Source organism: Argiope bruennichi, chromosome 8 (genome assembly GCF_947563725.1).
Source record: "Argiope bruennichi chromosome 8, qqArgBrue1.1, whole genome shotgun sequence".
In the NCBI taxonomy this organism is placed as follows: Eukaryota; Metazoa; Arthropoda; class Arachnida; order Araneae; family Araneidae; genus Argiope; species Argiope bruennichi.
The window spans coordinates 22,043,666-22,070,563 of record NC_079158.1 but is presented as its reverse complement, the minus strand read 5'-3'; the positions used below and the strand labels follow the sequence as shown (position 1 = coordinate 22,070,563).

At 23.9% G+C, this 26,898-nt stretch overlaps 1 protein-coding gene across 2 annotated transcripts; it reads left to right on the top strand.

Annotated features, from left to right (window-relative positions):
- Window positions 1-38: 38 nt before the first annotated feature.
- On the top strand, window positions 39-26,617 carry LOC129981452 (double-strand-break repair protein rad21-like protein 1). 2 transcript variants are annotated; one of them, XM_056092295.1, is made up of 13 exons: window positions 39-157; window positions 3,349-3,508; window positions 5,389-5,612; window positions 8,940-9,046; window positions 9,706-9,786; window positions 10,651-10,692; window positions 11,522-11,695; window positions 13,602-13,837; window positions 17,781-17,859; window positions 19,697-19,779; window positions 22,414-22,566; window positions 25,245-25,388; window positions 26,332-26,617. In XM_056092295.1, the coding sequence occupies exons 1-13, from the start codon at window positions 117-119 to the stop codon at window positions 26,464-26,466; spliced, it is 1,659 nt and encodes a 552-aa protein (XP_055948270.1). In that variant the 5' UTR covers window positions 39-116; the 3' UTR covers window positions 26,467-26,617. The 2 variants fall into 2 exon arrangements, with proteins under 2 accessions (XP_055948270.1, XP_055948271.1); XM_056092296.1 differs by lacking the exon at window positions 39-157 and adding an exon at window positions 359-486.
- The last annotated feature ends 281 nt before the right edge of the window (window positions 26,618-26,898 follow it).

Sequence of the window (26,898 nt, the reverse complement as noted above, 5' to 3'; positions counted from 1 at the left end):
TATGAAAAGAATGAAAATTTCATGATCAATCTTTTTAATGCAAAAAATTTGATATATATTCATGCCTTAATTATGGATTTTATAATTCATATCTTAAATATATTCATAAGAATAAAATGTTTAAACTTCTCTTTAAACACAGACATATATATATTTCGTAAGTATTCCAAGAATAATTTAAAACTCAATTTACAGAGAACAAATTAATAAAATAATATGTGTTGAGCATAAATTATATGAGGAAATTTGATAACGTTATTATTAGCTATTTCTAATAATAAAAATATTACAATTATTATAGTTCGTTATTAAATTTATTCTCCCCCCCCCAAAAAAAAAAAAATGATTCAGACGACAATATACGGCTTGACAGACGATTTCAAAACCATAAAATGCTATTTGAAAAAAGTTCTTCAAATATATTCTGATTTTTTCAAGAATTTGTTGTTTCAAATATCTAGGAAAGAATACATCTGCTTCTTGAAGGTAAAAATTTTAGATTATGAATTTTGTTTTGAAATGACTTGCCGGTGATCTGTTTTAAAATGCTCAATAAACAATTGAAAAATATTTTATTAAATGATTAAAAATACGCTTTGTTACATAAAATTTTAGGTTTTAAATTTAAGGTTTTTTTTTAAATCTATTTTTTTTTTTTTTCATAAAGGCACATAGATTTTAAATTTTAAAGATATTTAGAGCTTTTAGAAAATTTTTAATATTTTATTCAAAAGAATTATAAATTCAGTATGTCTTTTAGATTCTAGTATTTACAAAAATCCAGAAAATTTTTATAATTTAAATTTAATAGAATTCTTTTATGTAAAAATTTTTAGAAATTGAAAGAATTATTGTAATTTTATCATAAAAAGATGTTTTCATATGTTAATTTTGGTGTAAAGAATTTTTATTTGAATATAATTGATTATTTTTTGACAAGTATTTATATTTCTTAACATCAACAGATCTTATTATTTAAAAGTTCTTTTAAACTGTTTTTTCCACGATAAATATTTAAAGTATTAATGAAATCTTCAGACATCTAGTTATATCACTCAGATCAATTAATTTTATGTTTAAGTCCAATTCAAGCTTCTAAATTACAAAGAAATGAAATACAGCGAAATATTTTTGAGTGGTTGAGTAAGATTTTAACAAATTAATACTTTCATGGACTTAAGAAATATTCCTGTTATTTTATGTTCTCTGTCTTTCAAGAATAAAATAGAGTTGAATTTTTTCTTACTGATATAAAATTAATTGCATATAATTTTGATAAAAAAAATCTTTATTTCTCATCAGATAGGCTCAAATAGTTCCAGAAAATATGAATTATTTTTTGTAAATGAACTTTTTTTTATATTAAGAAATTTTTAAAATGTACTTGTATTAGTTATCAAAATATTCTATTTATCAAAGCTATTAAGTATAGTATAATATTCCACTGAATTTATTCAAACTTGAATATCAAATTAAAGAAATTTTGCACTTCGCATTAGTTGCTTTGTAATCATTCAGATACCAGACTAGATAACTGCTGAGTAGAGTCCCATTTAAAAGCATGCATTCAAATAACAAAACTTTAGCTTATTCCACAAAATATTATTCAAATTCTGAGAAGTAACCTATTACTTATGTGGTACTAAAGTTTGCATATAAAAACCTGCTTTCTTTTAAACACTCATTTCTTAATTTTCTAAAGAAACTACTGTTTTAATACTTATCTAGTAAAATGTTTAATACTTTTTTCCTAGCTCAATTGCAATTAAAATGTGAGAAAGTATATCAAGTATAACAACCTTTGTGTGACAAAACAAAATATTTTTTTCTGCCTAAGTGTTTGCCCTTGGTGTGTTTACCCATGCTGACAGAAAATAGACAATGTGTGCCAACATTCATGTTTGACAATAACCATTTCCCAAAAAATATAGCATGTTCTATATGTTTATGATTTATAAATATCTTTAAATTATTAATCCTAAAAGAGTTTGGAAACATATAAGGATATTAATCCATATAAATATATATTTGAATACTATTTATTTTATTAAACAATTAATTTATTCCATATGAAGATGAATTTTAGAATGTATATTTTTAGTCTCAAGAAAGGCATTTCACATTTTTCATTCTTAATTTGTTATTTAAAGTTACAGAGTAATTTCATTAGATTAAAGAAATTATTTAACTGATTAAACATCTAACATTTTTCCTTTTAAAATTTTGAGGAAGAATTATCATCTTGTCTTAACAATAACTTAAAAAAAAAAAAAAAAAGATACTATATGGCAATTACTGATGAATCTAATACAGAATTAAAAGTAGTATTTCAGCTTTTTTGTCACTAGTCTGAAATAAATGCTGTGAAATAATTTTTTCATCCTTAAGGTTGAAATAACAAATTAACTTATTGAAATCTTTTCAATAAATTTTAAAAAGTAAATCTTATTTCTGTATTAATATAATAGATGTAGTTTTTATGACTTTACACTTGCCCTTAAATATTCTTGTGCATGCCATCTAATATATGACTGCATTTTATGGTACTTTGGGATTATCACGTCAACCTGTTAGTGCTTGCGAAAATGCATCAATCCTTTGGTGCCAGTATAATGAAAAGCAATGCAGTTATCGACACAAAAGCTACCTTTTGGCGATAATATCGGGTTTGGCGAAAATGATTGACAGGATAATCCCAAAGTACTCTAGTCTGAAATAAATGCTGTGAAATACTTTTTTCATCCTTAAGATTGAAATAGCAAATTAACTTATTAAAATCCTTCAATAAATTTTAAAAAAAGTCTTATTTCTGTTTAAATATAGTAGATGTCATTTTCATGACTTTACAGTTGCCTTTTAATATTCTTGTGCATGTCATTTAATATATGATTGCATTTTATTTTATCCTAACTGCTGTGTAACATTTTTCTTGGGTGTAGCCCATGAATTCCAAAATTAAATTTGTAATGTAAAATTAATGTAATGACAAAAATAAAATTATTCTCATTGAAAACAAATTTAAGTTTTATTTTTAATTAAAAAAACTTTTATAAAAATGAACAGTCAATTAAAACTCTATAACAAAGGATTGTCAAAAAGTCACTGGTTTCGGCTTTATATTAGAATTCCAAATAAATACTTAATTTAAATAAAATTCTTTTCCACAATATTCTTAGGAAAATAAAATAAATAAATGTATATTGGTGCATTGCATTTCTATGTATTTATTAATCATAAAATACATATTATTTCTAAAAATCTGCAAATTTTGCTGTTCTTTAAATGTATATAAATTAAATTATATTAATATACATATTTTTATTTATTATATTTTACTTTTTATCACAGCTTGATCCAGATGGTGCATTCTTTGACTTACTTGATTTTAAAAAGAAAAAATGTTCTTTCAAAAATATGGCTTGCTGCTCACTGGGATAAAAAGCTAACAAGATATCATATCTTGCAAATTGATATTGAAAAATGTATAAGAGATATTATACATCAGGAGGTATGTTTTTTTTTATATTGTCATTTAAAAAAAATTTAATGAAATTTTTAATTAATTAAAAATTAGGCAAAGTTTTGAAGTTTCTCACCATAACATTTGAGAATATTACAATATAAAATTGCTTTCTGCATCACCTGAAAATTCAGAGCCTTGCAATATACAACACTACATGGCAGCATCCCTCAGCTAAATGAAAAGTTTGAATTTGACCAATGACATTCTTTGTCAACTGCTACTGTACTATAATCTATGTAATTTCTGTAGGCATTTCAAGGAGACCCGTTTTTCCTACTCTTCACTCTTTCTCCTTCTCCATTGCCATGGTTTGGACAAAGCTTTTTTTTTTTTTTCTTTTCACGCCAGTACTTTTCAGGAATAGCTTACCTTCAGAATACCTTAAACAGGTGTGTGAAAGAAAAAAAAGTGACACTGTTATCTCCCTCAGTTTGGTAGGTAGGTAGAAAATGCGAGGTAGAAAATGTGACTTTGAGCCGTCTACAGAAAATATACAGACTATAACCACTGTATATGAATGCTCCTTAAATGATTATCAAGATTTGAAGTTTAAATATATTTTGCTGGGGATGCTATTAGAAACAAGTTACAAAAATATTAAATTGAAATATTTAGCAATCAATAATCCCAGCAAATCGGTGCTCATCAAAGGCTGCTAGTTATAAAAAAATGGAATGGAATTTGTGTTTTAGCTATGTTTGATTGGAATTATTTAACTTCAAAATGAAATGTTTTATTTCAATTCTTTATAAAAATTTGTCATAATAATATTAATAATAATTGCTTGTTTTTGATAATTTTGATATTTTTTTTGTTGATAAAAATTTTAAAAGTGCAAAACCACAAACAAATTAGAAGTAATTGAGCGTATTTCAGTTAATCAGCAGTTTTGTAGAAACAACTCTAATGAATAAAAAAATTTGGTGTTTAAAAAAATGTTCAATTCCAGTTACCTGTATATCCTTTTGTTATAGTAACTGGTTTTTGATTAAAAGTAAAAAAAAAAATTTAATCGAAAGAGCATGCTAGTTTTATTGTTTTTAGATGAATTTTTTTTGGGATTTAATATGTTATGTATGTTAAAAGAAAAAAAAAAATCAATTTTTATTTGTTTTACTGTCATTGTCTGATGGAGGCAATCTCACATATATATATATTTTTTTTGTTTGCTTGTTTAAGTTCAACACACAAAAATATTCTATTCTATTCCACAAAAATAACTACTCATTTGATATTAGCCTTTTAACTCTTTTGCATTTATTTTTTATTATTATATAATTGGATGATTCTTCTGTTTAGGGAAAGTGCTATTGTACTAATTCAATTGACTATCCATAAAATTGAGGTGTTTGTTGATTATGTGCTACCTTTGTATCATTTACAAGTTTGAGAAGTAACAATTCATTACCCGTTTGATACATGGCTATGATGGGTAAGGAGTTAATACACATTAAATATTTTATCTTAATTTGATGATACATAATATAGCTTTATGTATCATAAGGAAACTATATAAAAATCGGTTTGAAATGAAATGAAGCACTGGTATTATGTGATTTTGGAAATTGTGTATTTATTGTAAAACATATAATTTCTCTACTTATTTCTCTTATTTTACTAATTCTTTAGTATTCAAAATTTGAATTGTACAAAAGGAGCATTACTCTGCATGAATAATTCTGGTACTATGCTCATAAATATTTTATTAGTATGCATAATTATATTGACAAGTAAATATTTATTAGTGCAATTATACCGATAAATATTTACTTTTGCTAATCAAAAAATCCTTTTTCTCATAGAATTGGTTAGAAATTCCAGAAATAATTTACATTTAAGTTTAATAAATTATTTTTTTCTTTTAGATTATCCTGGATTTACGTTTGTCAGGGCATTTACTCGTTGGCATTGTAAAAATATTTTCAAGGAAGGCTACATACCTTTTAAATGAATGTACTGAAATAATTAGTAGAGTTAGAGTTTTTCGAGCAGATGTGACAGTTCTCTCTCCAAGAAAGCTAGTAGCTCCACTGCAAGCAATAACACTTCCTGAAATATATGAAAAAGTGGATGATTTTGAGTTGAAAAAGTGAGTTCTAAAGATCTTTGATTCTGTCTTTAAACTAAATATTGATTGAAGCGGATTTTACAAAATTTATTATTGATTGAAATCTGCTAATCTGTGTTTATGTGCATAAAAAAAAAAAAAAAAAAAAAAAAAAAAAAGAACTGCCCAGAATACTTTTTATTTTTAATCAATTCATATATGAGACTTTGAATAATTTTTGTTCATACATGAACTTGGTGATGCTGTTTTCTCATTAATCGTAAAAATTTTCTTATATTCAAAATTAATCTTTTTTATTACTTTTTAAGTTATAACATTCTTGATAGGCAAGTGATTTTTATTTTTACACCTTTTAACTCTCAGGGGAAATAATATGGTTGTATAGGGGCATTTATGTAGCTTGAAGTAATGACTGTGTGCTTTATAACAGAGTTTCTTACAAAAGATTTTTGGAAAAAGAAATTCAGTATTTTTGGTCTTTTATAACTCACTAATTTGTATAACTAAAAAAATAAATAGTATTTCTTTGTAGAAATCATTAATTATTTCACTAAGATTTTGTTTCGAGCAATAACCAAATTTAGCTGGTTCCTTGTATGCATTTTCTAGTGCCTCGAGATATTTTGATTAACATTTTGTGAAAAAAATAATAAATATAAAATCAGTCCTTCCATCTTAATTTTTTTTTTTTTTTCATATTGAGTGTTAATTCACAATCTTGAGAATATTTTGCAAGACTAAAAATAGTTTGCTTTGTTTTATTCTAATTTTAATGATATTTGTGCTTTTTAATTCTAGTTTTAATATTTTGTAGTTGGATTTTTTAATTCTAGTTTGGTTTTAATTGTGTTTCGTACTTGTGTTTTTTAATTTGAGTTTTTTTTTATTTTTGTCTTAATGAATATTTTGAAATTCTTATTTAATTAAAATTTTGTATTGCTTAATTATTTGAAATTTAAAAAGTCATCTTAGTTAATTATTATCTTCCGAATCATTATCTTTATTGAGAAAATTGTATTTAAAAAAATTAGATTTTATTTTTAAATATCTGATATTTCAAAATTGAAAAAAGCTTATTAGTTTAAAATCAAATTACAAAATTATTACTACAGTTTCCTTTTATGTTTATATGAAAATTCTACCTTATATTATATTTAGTCTCATTTGGATGCTATTGATAGTTTATTAAAACTTTATTTCATTCTCTTTCATAACATATCTAAATCATTAAAAGAAATAGGTGCTAATTCTAGAACTAGTCAGTTCTGAATAATTAAATTAATCGTGAACTATGAGTAATTTCTCTCTCCAAATAAAACTGAAACAAATGCAGAGTGAGATTTTTAATAGCTTTTAGTGTTTTCTGAAATGATTTATCTTGAATAAAAATATTTGATAGTACAATGTAATTATTAATGCAAAGTATATTCATATCAAAAATTTTCTCACTTTCTGTTGAAGAGAGTTTAAGATTAGGAAACGGAGCATCTAAACAATAAAATTATTTTTATTAATGTATCCATTTTAACAGCCTAAAAATCAATGCTGAGTTCAACTTTACATGTTAATAATTTAGAATCTTTAGAACTTGATAAAGTAATAAATTTGAGTACCTAATAAAGTTTTGTATTTGAATAAATTGAAAACTTGTACTAAAGCAATGATTGACGTTTAGAGAAAAAAGGTACTAATACCATATAAAGTTAGACTAGTACTCCATAAAAGATTTACTCCCCTCTTCGATAGAGTACATTACAAAATCGTCCTGTACATATTCGAAATATTTACACTCGTATTCAGTGAAAGCCTATTTGATTGGCACAATAAGAATGGATTGAGAGAATATTAGAAAAAATTGGTAGACTTTCCAACCTTACCATACCAATTCTGACTGATTTTAAGTATTGATAGCAGATTTTTTGAATGTCACTAGCTAATTTATGTTATATGGAGTGATAGAAAGTATCTGGTATAAAGAAAGCACCCTTTTCAGCATTTTAAAAAATTTAGAGAGTTAAGAATACATTATAAATTATATCAGATTTTTTCAAGTCTGTGTTTCTTTTTACAGAGACTTGGAAAAAGTCTGATGAAGTTCCCACTGACATGGTAAGAATTACAGCATTTAGATCTAAATGATATTAAAAGACTTTTTGTTATCTAAAGTAACTAAAAGTCAGATTAATAGGGTGCAAAACAGTAGGCATATAAATCCCTCATATTCTAGGAAAGTTTCCCTTACTAAACTGAACCAAAAATGATTCAAGACCATTTAAATGAAGCTGCAACTAATTGTAAAAATACTGGACTTAGACATGAAATTAAAGAACTTATACAGAATATTTAAATATACAGAAAATAGAATGATAATATCGGATATATATTTTTCCTGAATTAAAAATTGAACTTCATTATATTTAGCAAAATAAATATGCTTTTGCACCTTTTAAACATAAATTCATTTCTGTAGGTACACATTCTTGCTGAAAACACATTTCAGATTTGAGCACAACAATGCTACTAAACATGCAGAAAGGATTTTTTTCGAGTTTTTACTACTGTAATAAAAAGGGGGAAAAGAGTCACAAGGAGTTAAATGGATTTTGTAATCATCTAACTTTAGTCCAGTAACGAGTTTATAGAATCAGTTTTATTAGTATATAGGGAATTATTATATAAATGGTTAGAAAAGAAATGGGAGTGGGGACGCGGAGGGAGAACAAATTGTTTTAAAAATAAGAAAAGTTCTCCTTATAGTCCAAATAAAATGCCCAAGAGAGTTTTGTATAATTTAATGTGATCTTATTTATCATGAAATTAGAAGTCAGAATTAAAGACATTAATTTAGTACATATTTCTGTTGCTTAGAGTTCTAGCTTTGGATAGTAATATGTTCTGAAAAAATAAAAATAATGTATAAAAAATATTTATAATAATGAAATAAATAATATAAGTATATTCTTTAATATAAAATATTTATATAAGTATATTCTTTAAAGATGTATAATTAAGGCAAAATCAGTGGTTTTTCTTCCTTTCTTCTATGTATCCAAATTTAATTGTAAAAGATGTTGCATTCTATACAACATTTTATTTTGTATAAAGAATTTTTATATATTATATACACATTTTATACTTTTCTGCACATTTCAGTTTTTACTGATTTTTTTTTTTATATTGTGTTATGATTTCCTATTATTTTAAAATCCTTTTTTGTTATTCATAATTCTTTTGTATTGTTAAAGCAAACAAATTGTTGAAAATTATCTTTTTCAAATGTTTTTGATTTTTGTTGTCTATATTTTTATTATATTCTAGAAATGTGAATGAGATTCATTTCTGTTTTAGAACAATTGAAGATGACATTTTTAGCTCATACCAGTCTCATGTAGAAGATATTACCTTAAAAGAAACTGCCCATGATATTCGCCTTATAAATGATGATGAACATTTTGGTATTTCCTTAATTTTAATGAAATGAATTTTAATGAAAATATATTTTAATGAAAATCTTTCTTTGTATTTTTACTTCAAACAAAGACATAATTCTGTATGTAATATATATATATATATATATATATATATATATATATATATAATAATTAAGTATGTACAAAAAATATTTTATTTTAGAAATCATATTAAATGTACAAAATACAGCCTTGTAGTTAAAAATTTTTTATATATATTATTTAAATATAGCATAATTAAAAGAAATATTTTTTTTAGTTGAATCTTAAATTGTCTTTATTATTCCTTGATTTATTTCTGAAAGGTATGAAATTAATATAAGTTTAATTTGAAAATAATATGATTGATAACAAGTAAAAATTATATTGCTCATTATTTTGTATATAATTTGTAATGTATACTCTAAGGAAACCCTAAAATTATTTATGATTTATTATCTTTATAACAAATTAATGATATAATTTTTTAATTCATAATTTCAGAATCAGTTGAAAAATTCATTTTTGTGTTGCTGTTTGAAGCTACAACTAAATTTCAAAATTTCTTTTACTTAAGAAAAACAATAAAATAGCAATGTTATCCAATATTTCATAACAACATGCTAAGATCTTGTATAAATTCTTGTGCATTTTCTTAAATTTAGATATTTTTGGTGAAGAAAATGTTCCAATGGATTTTGAAGAAAATGTCCAGCTTGCTACTCTATTGAATGATGGTGATCAAGGTACAAATGCTGTTAACTTATTGATTTAAATGTCAGTATTATTTATTAATGACTATTCTTGACAAACCTTGATTCTCTGATTTAAGATTCTTTTTATTTCTTAAGATATTGTAAAATACATTAGATATTGTTCATGATTTTGAATTAGATCATGGAAAATTAATTGTAAATTTAAATTATTAAATTGATAAAGAGATAATACAATTAAGTTAATATCTAACATTGCTTAGATATTACTGAGGCATTATTTGTTTATTCTTTGTTTTTTCATGCTATAAAATAAGGCCAATAAATTTTCTTTTTCTTGTTTGGTTGCCAACTTAACTCAGTTTTCTAATTTGTATACACAAATGACTTGCAATGATTCTTTTTCATTTTCACTAGTTGATATTTGGATTCATTTTTTAAAATTAGCAACTGCATTTATTTTAAAAATAAATTGTCAAGCTTTAAAAAAAGATTGAAAATCAAATGAATAAAGTTGATAATTAAAATGATAATTAAGGCTTAAAATGGTTATATTAAAATGACTTGTATTAAAATGAAATGTATTAAGAAAAAACGGAAACAAAGCACTACTTTTTTAAATTTATATATTAATATCCTGTTTATCATTTTGGAAACTACAAATGGTGGATCCTGATGTTTTTAGAAAATCTGTTATTTCTTTGTAACAAATCCTGAAACAATTTTTTATATTTCAGTATTATTTTTTAAAATTATGTCTGTAATTTAGCAAATAAATTTGTTCTTTATTTTTTTATTTACTTCAGTTTTGGTTTATTTTATCAATGAAAAGAAGGATATATTTAATATACATTTGTTTAAAATTATATATGCCCGTAGCTTTGTATTTTTCACTAGATCATCAAATTCCAAAGGATGCTGAAGCCGGATCTATTTCAGGTAACTTTTTCACTGCTTTGAATTCTAGAATTAATATTGCTCAAAATTGAATATTTCTATCTTTTTCAATACTTATAACCAGTTCCGATTTTATTACTGTTGTTCTACTGAATACAATGAGGGCTTAGTTGTGCAAGTCAATATGATGATAAATTAAAAGGGTAAAATTTTTTTTTAAGACAGAGGAATTTTAAATATATAAATTTTGTCCTGATACCAATTATATTAAATTAGAAACTTTTGAAATTTAACTTATTATCAGAAAGGCAATGTAATTTAAGTTTTAAATAACAGCTTATAATGGTAAAAAAATAGTTTTTTGTTTATCAAAAAATATTTAAAATATTAATTAATGATTATGAATTTAATCATAATTATATAAAGTATAATTAATATATAATTATAAATTGGGATATAAAGTAGAAGTGAGAAACAAAGAAAAGAAATTGTTTATGAATTTCTGTTACAGTTTGGAAAATCTCTTAACTGTTGAGTTAACTATCATGTTTATTTATTCAACAATTTTCAATAATTATCATATCACACTCATTTCCAGTTTTGTAATAAAGAGACAGCATTTCTATATGTAATAATAATAAAAAGATGAAAGAATATGTATTTTTTTTCTCATCTTTATGGTTGCATGAAATGTAGCATTTTGCTCTCACTCAAAGTTGGAATAATTTTTATATTATTAACTGAATAAGAGTAAACATACTTAAATTGCTAATATATCATTTTTGAATTTATGGTTTTTAATTTATGGAAAATGGTTTTTAATTTATTCTTGCAATGTATAGGATACAGATTATTTGTTCCATTGTTACAGAATATTGTAATGGTGAAGGAACTGGACATGGGAGTTTCGACAGTGCTGACAGCATATCAGAAAATAAGAAAAGGTATCATACCTCAGACAGTCAAGAACTAATTTCTCTTTGGTTGCTAGATAAAATACCAAAGTCAAAAGATGATAGCAAATTAAATCTGGAGCCACTTTCAAGTATGTTATTCTAGTATTATATGTATGAATTGCTCCCCGCCCCCTTTTGTTGAAAAAAACTTTAAAACTTCTTCATCATTATTATCTTATTTTTAAAAAATGGTTACTTTTTTTAATGAAAAAAATTCTTATAAATTAAATATAGAAAATACAGTTAGTTTTTTGTTGAAACTATTTAATAATGTAATTTTCATCAAGTGTTTGTTTTTAATATTTCATATATAAAAAAATGAGTTGAAAGATTATTGGTATATGCTGATTGTTGACTGTAGTGTTGAAACATGTAGAGAGACCACTACACTTACTGAACTCTTAATTAAGCAATATTTTGGCAAATGTAGCTCATGTTTCCAATGAGGGAGTTATATTCCTCTTGATAAGATCATTATGACTGTGTATAAATCTGCCATGAAAGGTTTAATGATATGCTTTGTGCATATATTAAAAGTTTGTTCATTAATTCAGATTAGCCTACAGACTGAACAAATCACCCGAAATTCACAATTTGAGAGATGGGAATTTGTTTCAAGGAAAAAGAAATTTTACATGTTATTATACCAAATGACATAATATCAAGAACTCTTGTTGAAAGCCTATAAATGTGTTTGATCTGTTATAAAACTGAGAAACATTCATGGATATTTTATCCATTATATGACATTTGTGTTCTAATTGATCCTTAGACCTCAACCCATATGATGTTGGGTTGCAAGGATATTTGAAACTTCTGGTTAGTATTGACAATACAAGAACTTTACCCAGAACCCAAAAATAGCATGTCATGCCATTTACTGAGCATTTTCATGCACACACTTCAGGAATGGATATCATGGACTTAATGAACATCATATGGTGTAACTTTCTCATGTTTCATTGTTTATTGCAACATATTTTGTTGTCATAACAACTGTTAAAATTGTATAAGTATGTAAAAATTTTAATATTTGTGGAATTGTTTAAAAAATTACTCACTGTAAGGATATCTAAAATGATACAAAATGTACTAGTATTTCCAATTTGTACTCATTTTAAAATTCATATAAACATTTACCTAAATGTGTTATTTCTTAATGAAGCACCTTCTTGTGGTGACATGAAATGTTATTTTTTCCTCTCTGAAACAAATTCTTATCCCTTCATGAAGTCCTCTATATAATTTTGCTTGTATGTAAATAGGTTCTTTTAATTATAGACATCATGTGCCTATTTTTAGAATAGTAAAATTTTGAGTTTTTGTTAAGCTAATATAAAAATTTTTATTAATATTTTTAATGTGACCAATAGAATTTTTAGAAAATATGAACTTATAACAAGCTAAATAAATTTCTTTTAAAGCAAATCCATGAAAAGTATGTGTTATCTGAAGGAATTCTTTTATCAAATATAATAAATTTTTACTTGGTTTATGTTTTTAGAAATATGAGCTCATTTTCAAGTAGCTACAAAATTATGTTAACTGCAAACAGTCCATTATAACTTAATTTTCAGTTTGCTATTGTATTGATCAATGGAATTTTTTCATATATTTAAGTTTTATAATCAATCACTTTCTAATATTCCCTTTATGTTTAATTTTATTAAAATAACATATGTTATTACTTTAAAATAAGAATTTTTTCTGTTATTTTTTTAAAAACTACTCCAAAACTTAAGTGATATTAATTTATTTTAATAATTTGATTTAACAGATTATGTATTGCAACTAATTTTGAATTTGTTTGGGCATTTACTTCATTTATGTAAGCCAATTTTGTTTGTTTTGTTACTTTCAATAGAATATCAAAATTTATATTTTTATAAAAATAATCTAATGATCTAAAGAATTATTTTTAAGCAATGGTGAATAATCTTTGTTTACTTTTAGCATATATCTTTTAAAGCTAACAAGAATGACATTTTTTTTTAGATAGTTTTTATCATAACCATCGAATAAAGAAACAAAAGCGAAAATTGATAATTGATGAAGTAAAATCAATAAGCAGAGAAAAAATGGACAAATATGTTCAAGATTTTTCAGACTTAGTCATTCCCTTAGATTTAGCTCCACCATCCAAACGTTTAATGATTCTGAAAGAAATTGGTAGTGCTGAACAGCTACTATGTCAACCTGGGCTGAAAATTACAAACACTGAAATTCAAAATGTATGTACTTTGTTCTCTACAATTTTATGTGTTTTTATTTATTTCCTTTGAAATTTGATAGTTTGCCTGAACTCAATGAATGAAATGAAATATACCAATTTGGGTATGACTAATTCTAATAAATATTGTTTGAAGGAGCTTATCATTTACATATGATATTTGCTTAATGCCTAAGTACTGAGAGTACTAGAAAATATTGGAAATATGATTGTTGAAAGATTTAAATAAAATGTTGTTCTAATTTCTTCTAAATCTATATAGTAGTTTTTATTAAATCTGCAAAATAAAATGTATCAATTATTTATAAAAAAAATCTGTCTAATAAATTTGCATATGTAATGTAATGTGTTAAAATATTCGTCATTTCATAAATTAGTAGGAATTGAGAAATTTTGATAATTGTGATGAATGCACTGATTCATTTTTTTCCATTCAAATTAGTATTTAATATTCACATATTTCATATAACTACAGTGAAAAATCCAAATGGAGTGAATTTAAGATCTCGAGAAGATATTGCAGAATGGAATCTATTGCTTACAAATTTCAAATGCAAATCGTGTAAGGTCCACTTAATACTGTATATTGATATTGGATTTTGAGAATAACTATTCTGCATAACTAAAATTTGAAATTTTGTTACTAATACATAGAAACAATTCATATGGTTCTAATACATAATTTTGTATTTTGTTCAAAATTTTTCAAACATTTTATGTAATATAAATAAAATTCATTGTAACAATGTTTGTTTGCATGCAAACTTCACATCTCTTCCTTCCCAGGCCGAGTTGAAGCAAACTTTGACATCATGAGATAAGAGGAAGAATGTTGTCAAATTTTCAAATTACAGAAGTTAGTTTAATATTTATTCAGTGAGTTAGAAGTTAATCAGAAGTTTGCTATATTTCTGTAATAATCCTGGACTAAATTATCCTGCAGGAAATGTTGTCTACTATTCAATATTGTCTTTTCAAAATTTAACAAATAATTTAATAGAAGCAAATGATTTTAAAATAAGAAAATTTATAGATATTCCATTGCTGGAAAATGATGTGACTTTGAATTATTCTACTCTTATTTTTTGATATTTCTGTTTTAATTATATTTTGGCAATAATTTTTATTGGTTGTAAAATAATTAATTTATTTGTATTAAAATAATTACCATTAAGATTACCTGTCTCCTTTAATAGCATTTTCTATAAAGTAAGAAATGAATATTATTGGAAATAAGAATATAAAAATTTAATTAGTGAAAAATTATGCAAATCTATAGTTTTTGTCCAATTTTAGAGAGTTTTGCATGTGGTCTTTAATAGTTACTGCCAACTTTTCAGAACAAATGTAAATTAAAATTTCAGTTAATTAAAATTAAGCAAGACTTTGGGCTTTATTTCACAATATCTTTTGAAAGAACGCTAAATTAAAAGTTTAAAAGCAAATTATTAACAATCTATATCAGGGACAACTGCTAATTTGGTTTATTTTCATGTTTTTTTAATGAAAAATTTATTATTTAATTGTCTCAAAATTTTTATTAAAGACTTTCTTATATTTCAATATTTGTGAGCAAAATTTGAAATATTATTATAACAAATATCTGGGCAATTTTAAAAAAATCACCTGGTTCAATTGAACTGCTTAATTTAATTTTTAAAAATGTTTCAAATTATAAAAGGATTTTTTATATTATAATATTTTGCAGAAATGTAGAATTTATATAAGAAAGTTAAATATGAAAGCATGATGGAACTTTGCTTAACAAGTATAATTTGTTTATAATGTATGGCACTCCTTCAACAGGATAATTTTTTTCCATAGGAATCCATGTAAGATAGGACAATAAATTTCATCCTCCCAACCATCCCTCAAATTTATAATTATAAATTCATTATTTATAATACATGCTTTTTTCCCAAGAAAATTGCTTAAAGGTATTTATTTTTAATTATGCTTTAAAATTTGGCTAAAATTAGATGCAACATTATTGCTTGATTAAAGTGATGTTTCTCAATATATAATGTTATAATTTCTCATGCTTTTAGCACCTCCCACATTTCGTTGGAAGGTTGTTGCTCTGCAACAACCTTCCAATGCAACTCCAGTAGCTCTTTAGTAGTTCTGGCTATCACCAATTCATCTATATCATTGCTATCTACCTCTCGGCCCATGATCTTGGCCAGAAACTCAATCTTGTCAATTAAGGCATCACAGATATTTCCTAAAACTCCCAGAGTAATGCTTGACAACACTATCTGACTTAAAATTCATCCATGCAAAGGAAGCAAATTCTATCATAAGGATTTTCTTCGAATAAGCACTAAGCATAGGTTGATATAGATCAATTTTGAGAGTGACATTGTAATATCTCTTTGCCACTCATTAAAATAATCATTATTTTACATATTGTTTTTGCTTGTTATGTGAATGATTCATTGTGAAATTTGCTCATTAAGCAAGTTATAACTGTATTGCAATTCTGATCAATTGAGTGTATATCAATTAGTTAGTTATGAAAGCTAAAAACAGTACATTTGAGTTGGAATTGTATTCCAGAATGACATTCGTAAATTTTATGTCTCTACTGTGAACAGTTTTTGTTATTATCAGACAAATATATTTATAATATTAAGTGCATAGACATTACTGTATTATAAAATAAATAGAATAATTTTTACTTCCTTTCATGAAAACTCATGCTATTTGAAATATTCATGCAAAGTGTCTAAACATCTAAAACTAACTAGGACAATACCAATTTTGACAGTTCACTTTTGTTGGATTCAATTTCTGTCCATTAAGCCATTCTGGAGCATTCCACTCTGTACAAATTGGATTACTTCTTGCTGAAGCCAATTGTTGATATGGAAATTGGTTGACTTTAGCATGTCATTGAATAAAAGTTTGAGTATAAACTCTTTCAAATCATTAGTAAGAATAACCTACAGAGAAAATTAGCTATAAATAGATATTAAAAATAGTTTGGTTCAGTTGATATTCTCGTTTTAATTAAAAAAGCTCCAAACACTTAAAAGATGTATGCAATACTATATTTTACATTAAAAAAATTATATTAAAAATATTAGATATGCAAGTATTTTAATCTTGAGCATTGTCATTTACATCAACTAATATAATATATGATTATATATTAACTTAATAAAAAAAGAAGCTGACATAATAATATATTGTGAAACAAGTTAATCAACTTATATAGTTAAAATTAAATGCATAGATAGATTAATTCTTTTCATAAATCCTATTTAGTTTCTATCTTTGTATACATATAGTACTACCAATAATAATCGAAATTTTAAAAATGATAGCATAAACTACTACTTTTGTTTGCAAAAATTTAGAGAAAAATTTGAAATGGGAGTTTTTATAAATACAAAAAGATGATGATTACTCTAAACTTAGACATCTTTTAGTACTTATCAAGAGCAAAACCTATAAAAAAAAGTACTTTTTTTTTCTTTCCTAAAATGTTTTATTTTTATTCAATTTAAAAAAAAACATTATTTTAAAAATTTTTGTATCTTTAAACCAAAAGCATTAGAATCAGATGCACATTTTTATTTGCATCTAGTTTTCATGGAAATTTTTTTTAAAAAAAATTCAGTACTCTGACAGAAATTATTTTTAATTTATCACTAAGCATTATTATAATAAAAAATGAAAGCAATTATAATAACATTTATAATGCATCAACCTTGTGCCATTTTGATATATTTTGATTTTTTGAGCATCTTTGTAAATTAACTTTTTGAATTTTTTTTTTATATCTTTTAACTATTTAAATGAATATAATGCTTTAATTAGTTTTAATACTAGCTAAAAATATTTTAGTTCTGTTTTTAGTTGGAGAGTATAAACTATATTTTATTTGTATGTATTATTTTCAGCAGTGCATTTTTTTTTCTTTTTCTTTTCTGAAATAGCTTTTCAAAAGAAATCTCAGGATTGTTAAAACGGAAGAAATGGTAGAGGATTCTATTTCTATTGAGGAAACAGAACTTTGTAAGTTTGCCTCTATTTATTTTTATGAAATATAAAATTATATATTCTATATAATTTTACATGGTTTTTTTTCTTTACCTGGATTATATATGTTATTATGTAAATCATCATATTTGAATCTTGTGCATGCTTACAATATTCATGTTAATGTTAGATTTTTATAAATAAAAATCAGATTTTAATATTTTTCACAGTTAAAGTAGAAAAAAACTTCTTTCTTCAATTTGTGTTAAATATTAATTTATTAAGAGTAGAAAATGACTTTTAATTCAATTTATTAAGTTAATTTTGTATTGTTTAAATATTTCAGCATAAGAGAAAATTGCCTATCTAACATAAAGAATAGTACAAATTTTGAATGTGCATTAAATAAATTAATTTGGAATCAAAACTTATCATATATTATTTATTCAGTAAGCAATAAGCATATTTGGAACAAAGTATATTTAGCATTACTATAATGAATATTCTGCCATTAATGAAATTTTGTATTATCAAATGAAATTTTTATATAAAGAGCATAAATAGTACTTAGAAAATTACCAATAATTAAAGTAAATGCTGAAATTCTGATCAAATTTGTAATATGTCAAAATTTGTGATTTATTTGCAAACTTTAAACAGCTAAATACAGTTTTTTTATATCTCAAACTAATTCAAATTTTTATTATTTGAATTGTAAAATATACTGTAGTTAAAATAATTTGATCAGAATTGAATAAAGCAAAAATTGAAAAATTATTTGAAATGACTAAATACAAGATAATTACTCATATTTTACATATTAACTTTTATTGTAAATTGTATATACACAGGCTTGTGAAAATTCAATAGGCATTGTTAGTAATTGCGCATTTAAAAAGTTTTTCTATTTTTAATTTCATGAAAAGCTAAAATTTCTTAGCTTATCCAAGCTTCAGTTTAGAGTTCATTTTATTTATAAAATTCACAATGGTTTAAATAAATTCTCCTGGTTAATATAATTGAATATTTATTTAATAAATTTTAGATTTAAAAAAAATTATTGTTCATTTAAATTTTTGTTTCTTTCATGTATTTCTGACCTTCTCAGAATCTTAAAAAAATTTCTGAAGTGTTTTTCAATCCTCACTTTTGTAGTTTGAAATAGTAGATATTTACAACTAATTAATATCTTTAATATAATAATTTCTGAATAAATAAACATTTTTTAAATTTATTTTTCTTGTTTACCAAATATAATACCATAAATCTCATAAGGAAAGAAATTGATTAAAATTTGCATTTATAATGAATGTATAATACAATATTACAGATATGGTCATTGTTTTAAAATTAAATCTGAATATATTGTTATAAATTATTTTTTAAAATTTCAGATTCTTGTTATATAGTGTTAAAAATTTGTTAAAAAAGTTCATTAAAAATTTATTAATTGTCTGAATAAACTTTGTCAAAAATAACATTATAACTACCTGTTAATTAAAGCATAAAGAATTTCCATTTCTCCTTAATTATCCCTTTAAAAAAAACTTGGGAAAACAGTATATAGTAGATAGAATTTTATAAAATATTGTGTAAAAGCTTTTTATATTACATTTATTCATTTCAGTACTGAAATTAAATATATTTTTAACACAGTAAAAAATCTGCTGATGACATATGTAGTGAAAGATTGATAAAGTATTCCATACTTTTATACAACCTAAGTAAAATTATTGTATTCTATTGCTTGCCCAGGAAACATACTGAAGAATGAAAAAATCTGACCTTTTTTCCCTAGAAAAGTTCCTTAATATAGTTTTGTCATCTTTTATGTTATTTTTCTAAAATTATTTAATACTTTAATAACTTTCAGCCATCCCACTTGAGAGCTCCCAAGGAAAAATTTTTCATGATGGATGCATTCCTGCGAATGGTTTTGATGAGCAAAACTTTCTTGTGAGTATTTATTTATGTAAAAAGATATGTATATATATATTTTTTGTTTTCAAAAATAAAAATGACCCTGGTAATATTTCAAAATTTTTAAGAACTGTCCATTCACATTATTATTCAAGCTTTAATATATGTTAAAGGGATAGTAAAAAATAAAAATTTAAAAAAAATCATTTATTTAGTGTAATACAGTATTAAAAATAGTGATTACAGCATTTATTACAAGTTTTTTTAATGTTTAACATGTCACTGTATTTTTTATTTAAATTACTATTTTAATTAATTATTTAATTTTTAATTAAATATTAAAATAATGAGTATCTATTACAATGTGTTCTGACATGTTTTGTGTATTAGTTTGCATATATTTCAACACTTATTTTTCTTCACTGTTCATTGATTTGATTAAGAATTTTATTTGATATGATAATAATGTCCTGGGATAAGAATTAGACTTTTTAATTGTTGTCCATTTATGTAGAAAAAAAAAACACTGTGTTTTGAATATCATAGGATATTTTCCACTCTGAAGAGCAATATTTCTTAGCATTGTTTCCTTTATATCTTCTTTCTCTTTATTATATTTTTGTATGATTATATATATATATATATATAATATGATACTTTGTTGATGATGGAGACTAAAATTATTTTCTCACAATTTAAAATATTGATAAAATCTCAAATTTTTTGCAATAAAAATTAAATGAATGTAAAATAATGGAAATAACATATACTGAATCGCAATAAATGTGTTAATGAAACAATTTAATGCTGAATACTAATTTTTTATAAAAAATTGCAAAAATCTAAATAAAGAATTTTTTTTTGCAATAAATCTGAAAAACAGAAAAATAAACTCATGGCAATAACATCTAGGAAACATTCCTCTGAAGAAAAACCATTAAGAAATTGAATTCTAGCATTTTCTGTAAAAAGCAAGCAAAAAAAAAAAAGCTTATTTCTTTCCCTTTATGTGTGTGTAGACAGGGTTAGCATAAATGAATACCCAGTTATTATACATTTGTATATTCAAAACTATCACACATAATGTAATCAGTGATACATGTAAGTGCATAATAACGTTCCTTTTTTTTTTTGTGCTAGCTTTTCATATGACAATAATTTATTAAGTTTTTGTTTAAATTGTTCCACTCATTTTGGTAGTTTTATGTTGTAAGTGGTAATAAATGGAGCCTTGAGGCATTAGTTTTCATTAACTGTTTTTGGTTTTGATAATAAGGTCTTAAAAACACGATCTTTACTGCAACTCCATAAAAAGAAATCAGATTAAAATATTGATGTTGGGATCTTGGTGGTGATGTGACGAAGGTAAATCAGTGTTATATACATGTTATACATATCCAATCCAGTGTTTAAGAGTTCTTCATTTAGGTCAACATCTGAATCCCAAAATTGGGGTCCAATCTTGTTGAAAGATAAAACTTGTAATATTCTCATGTATTTGTGGAAGTAATCATATATTTATCATAATAAAGATGAATGTGTGTATAAGTGCTGGTTGGCTTTCTATACGCAGGATTGTTTGACCTAAGAAGCAGACCATATATATATATATATATATATATATATATAATGTGGAGAGTAGAATGTGTATCTCAAGAGTGATTTTAAACAAAAAATTCTAAGTGGAATTTTAATTAAATTGAAGTTAAATTTTGGTATTTTTCCTCAATAACTACCAAAAATATAGCAGAAAAATAATTTTTACATCATTTTGAAATTCTGAGATTTATCTTTTTAATGATACCAATTTTTTTCCACATGAATAGTTTTTTCTATATTTAATCAATTTTTAAGACAATATGCTAAGTATAGTTTCCAACAGACAGAATCATATGAATTCTGAGCAAATATTAAATATATCATGAATGATAATACAGAAACAAAAGAATTCTGGGGAAACATGGAAAAATTAATGTTTGGAATCTAGAAATTATTAATAAATCGCATTTAAAGTTGCGATTATTTTTCCACTTTTATTTTTCAATTGAATAGTTATCCTGTCCTTAACACAATTTCATATTGTCAAAACAAATTTCAGGAAAGCAAATGTTACTTTATTATAATATGTAAATCTAGTTAATTTGTTAAAGATTTAAAATACTATTAACATAAAGAGAATTCTAAATTTTACATTGTTTTAGGTTTGAAATTATGTGTTACATTGTTAAAAGACTTGAATAAATAGTGTATATTTTTTTCTTACCAATTTTAAGGGAATGGACAGAAAATAAGGGAAATGAATTTAAAATGAATTGAAAGTATGATGAATCAGGCTTCTAAAATAATATGAGTTATATATCCATCAAAATTTTTAAAAACAAATTTAAATTTAAAAAAAATTTGAAAATTGTTGAAAGAGGTAGAGCTATTAAAATCAAATTACATGAAATATTTAAAATTGTAGCTACCATTAATTCTGACAAACCTACTGGTGACAAAAGGCAGTTAGTTTCCAGTATGTACGGATAATTCCCAACTGTTAAACAATGTTAAAACCAAAATTTAGGATGTTTTTCTATATTTTCATGTATTAATATTTATATTATAAAATTCGGTCATTCATTTATGCTTACCTTGTATTTAAAATCATTATATAATTCTTTTTTAAAGTCTAATGAAATAAGTAATCAACATGAGCTACTTAATGGAAATCCTTTACCAGAAAATGCGATGCATTCTGACTCTTCTACAAGTGATATTGGGTATTTGAATGAATTAAAGAATTCCCTTGCTGAAGATATACAGCTTTCTGTTGAATATCAGGTAATTATAAATATTTTGATTTTTTGTATGGTTTAGGTTTTTAATCTGTCGTTTTTATAATTTAGAAATTTTTAAATTTGTTTGCTGGAAAAAGCAACAAATGATGATTACTAAATTTCTGCTTCAAGTGAGATATGAGCTCACCAATAAAATTATGCTAATGTATGTTATTTCTATATAAAGACATTAATTATAGAATTATAATAGTTATTATTATGTTACATGTTTTTAATAAATAAAAGTATTATGCTATTCTAGGAGCAAAAATAATTTACTTAATCCATTTAAAATATGTATAGTCATCACATTATCATAAAATATGAGGCCACCTTATATTTCATAATTAACTTCAATTAAAGTCTCATTGACTACATATATTTTTTAAGATAGCTTGTAACTTTTCTATCTAATATTCATATGTTAGAATGTGTCATATTATTTTATAATAGTTCATATTAATGTACAAAAATCTTCATTCATTTAAAAAATATGTGATTTTTAAAAATAGTATTATATATATATACTATTCTAAATATATATTCTAATACTTATTCATATTTCTTCTTTTAAGAAAGTTTCATTAAATAAAGTAGAGAATTGCATTATAAAAAAAGGCCAGCAGTAAAATAAAAAAAAAAAATCTTTATAATGGTCTCCAGTAAAAAAGATATCAATATAATATATTCTTCATGTACTCATCTATAAGTATCAACATTTGTATTTCTATTCGTAAAATTTGTTGAGAGACAAATTTTACGAAAAATTAAAAGACAAATTTACTGATTTAAAGCACTTTTTTGTACCTCAAACATGTTTGAACGAGTCTTTTATTATGTATATTGCAGTGATAATGCACATATCACAATAGATTATTAAAAGGGCAAAATCAGAAAATAATAATGCACTTATTAACTCTCATTGGATTTTATAAAATAGTCAAATAATTCATTAATTGAAATGTTTATAAAACTTGTCCAAAATGATCATCTTCAGTACCTATCTAAAGTTGCAGGCTTCAATTTAATAGTTGATTAAAAATGATTCATTCATCATTTTTGCTAATCAAGATAACTTTTTCAATCTGTTGGCAAAGATCTGCTACCTCTAAAAGAATAATGTTATATACAATGCTTTGTTAATAAAACTCAAGATGGCAACTGATGTAATCAATCCTCATGTCAAAGAATTCTACATGTAGTTGTAGTCTGATCTCAGATGTATGATGAAAAGACGTGTCATCTTGTTGAAATCACATGAAAATACTGAAAAAAATAATTTATTATTTTATTCATTAAAAAATAATTTATTCATTCACAATATCATTGAAAACTAAACTAATGTATCAACCACTGTTTACTGCAATGCTGTACAAAATGGGATTAAAAGACAAATTTCTAAAAATGCCACAATATAAATTTATTGGAAACTGCCATTGATGAGGAATCTTTTATATCAAGAATGAATTTTATTTTTCCAAAAGTAATCATATTGATAAGTGAAGTTTCCATTTTGATTAAAGTAAAATTCATCTTACAAATTATATTTTGCAGAAATGAAGGATATCTTTTAAGCTGAAATAATTGCAAAACTAGATGTCATTAATGATTTGTTTGTGGTTGTCTTTGGAATTCATGAATGCTGGATGGATGTCAGTTATTAGGTTGTAGCATTTTCTCCACTGTCATTTTTGGAAAGTTGAATTTGTACACTAGCATGAAAGTAACTTGGAAAATAAGACAAAATATCAATTTCTGTATTATATAAAATTTAATATTCTCCAGGGCAGTAACGGTTCTGCAGTTTGAAATTGCTGAGCTGTTCTGTAAATATATTTATTAGGAAGATATCGAGAATTTAAATAGTGTCATTTGATTTATATTCTTTTGGAATTAAGGAAGCATTATGATTACACAACGTAAATCATCAACTTTTCAAACTAATTATTGAGATGTTCTTTTATTAGAAAAGTTCAACATCACATAATAAAGATTTTTTTTCTTGTTTAATATTGCATTATTTGTATAAAATATCAATTCCTCACATTTTTCATTCTTGTTTATGAATTTACAATTTTGGCCACTTAATGTAAACAACAAAATGCATGATTAGCAAATTTCTTTCATGATCATTGAATGATGTACTATATGAATACTTTCGGACAATTTTTAAATAAATTTATATAAAAAATATTTAAAATAATAAATTTATATAAAAATACAGTATTTAATACATTTAGATTTCTAAAATAAATATCTCCACTAAATTTGTATTAAAGCACTCTTCCCTAAGAAAAAACAAACATGCCCCTGCAAAATTTGATGATAGAAGCATGAAATTTTATATGCGCTCAGATGAATGTAAAACAAATATTTTACATACTAGGTACTTTTACTTTTTGGAAAACCATACAAAATTTAATTTTTAAAACTTTTTAGTATTGATCACCAAAGAGGCCAAAAATGTTTTCTTATAACTGCTCACTTTATTATATGTTTAGGACAATGTTTAGAGAAATAAACACTTGCTGTATATAAACAAATATATTAATTTTAAAGATATTCACCTCTATAATAATTCTAATTCTTCTTTAACTTTATATTTATCAAATTAAATTCAGAAAATGAACACTGCATTTTTTTCAGTATTTACATGTGTTATTTATTTATTCACTATCATAGCAAGATTCTGGGTGCTCTTCTAATGGAATAAGCAACATCTGCCAAGAGAAAATAATTAAACTGCTGCAAAAACTGAAACTATTATTTAAAGAAATAAATGAAATAAAATTTTCAAACCTAGTTCAAATAGACTGTAAAAGTAAGGTAAGTTTTATACATATCTGTTATCTGATTATAGAGCTAATTTTAGTGGACAAGATCAAAATTAAGTGAAACAGAAAATTTGTATGTATAAATACAAATTAAATTTCATTTTCAAAGAGCATTGAAAATTTTATGTTAATATAACTATTGACAGAAAATATATGTAGTATGCTTTATGTAAGTAAAAATTTTGTAAGGTAATGCAGATTTACATCTTTATTGGTTAGTACTTTGAGTTGCATGTATTATGGCTCCTGTTTTTATCAAGAGTTTCTTAATCTATTAATTTTGACCTGAATTATGAGATTACTAATGACAAATAAGACCTTTACTGTAATGTAAAATAGTATATATTTTGTAAAAAATAGTTACATTTTTCTGAGATGAAAACAATAATGAAGTCCGCAGTTCTTCATAAGTTTATTGAAATAAATAGAATAATAGGATTTTTTTTTTGTGATAAATGTTAAACAAAATTATTATGTGATTTAAAAGAAATAAAAAAAAACTAACTAAATATGTTTTTTTATGAATGCCTAATTCATACTTTTAGAGGAATATAAGTTTTTAAATGTATGTGGAATGTTTAGCCACTTTTTAGAACCATGTTGCAAATTTATAATATTTTTTTAATATAAATAATAATGTATACATCAAAATAATACAAAATTATTATTAACGATATTAAAGCAATTTTTTTCAATTAAATATTTGTTTATATGTTTACTTTGTTAGCTTTGTGTGAAGCAAATTAAATTTTAAAATATTTTGCTTTGTCTCTAATTTAATATTCCTATACCAATAATATTTTTCAAATAAAATTTTTTCCTCATTATATTTAAGATCAGATTTATTCTATATATTTTTATTCTTGTTAGTTCTTACTGATTCACATATTGAGAAAAAAAGGCATTTTTGTGATATATTTATTATTTTTTATTAGGTTGCTCAAAAATTCCATTCAATATTAATGATTAAAAAGTTTAATATAGTGGAAATAAGGCAAGCAGAGCCTTATGGAGAAATATTTATAACTAAAGGAACAAATTTTGTTGTTGCCTGTGAAGACATTTATTGAATTTAGAACAGAAATCAGGCATCATTTAGTAATAATTCAATCTAGTTCATTGTTATCTGTATACATCATATTTCAATGTATGTTTAAGAAAATATATGAGTTGATGTACCATTTTATATAAGGGATTTTTCTTACACACATTCACCTACCCTTCTGGTAAACTGAAATTTTTGTACTTCTTTTTTAATTTCATATATATGATATTTTATGCATATTGAATGCTGTTTTTTAGAATTTAATCTCTTATGAGATTTGAAGTTTGTTGTAATAATGATGATGTTTGATATTCAGTCCATCCACTAGTATTTTAGCTGGATGAAATTGCTAATTAAAGAAATTAAAAAATAGTTACTGAGATGTTTTTCCTTATTGATTTAATGCCATAGAAGACTTTGTCAATAAACTGCAAAAAGAATTAAAGAAATAGAATAA

What these genes read in the sequence shown, in the direction of transcription:
- LOC129981452 (XM_056092295.1), top strand. Translation starts at nt 117, where the DNA reads ATGTTTAAACTTCTCTTTAAACACAGACATATATATATTTC. An exon ending in GATGATTTTGAGTTGAAAAA is followed by an intron (nt 5,613 to 8,939) that starts GTGAGTTCTAAA and finishes TTTCTGTTTTAG; the next exon opens with AACAATTGAAGATGACATTT. An exon ending in ATTGAATGATGGTGATCAAG is followed by an intron (nt 9,787 to 10,650) that starts GTACAAATGCTG and finishes ATTTTTCACTAG; the next exon opens with ATCATCAAATTCCAAAGGAT.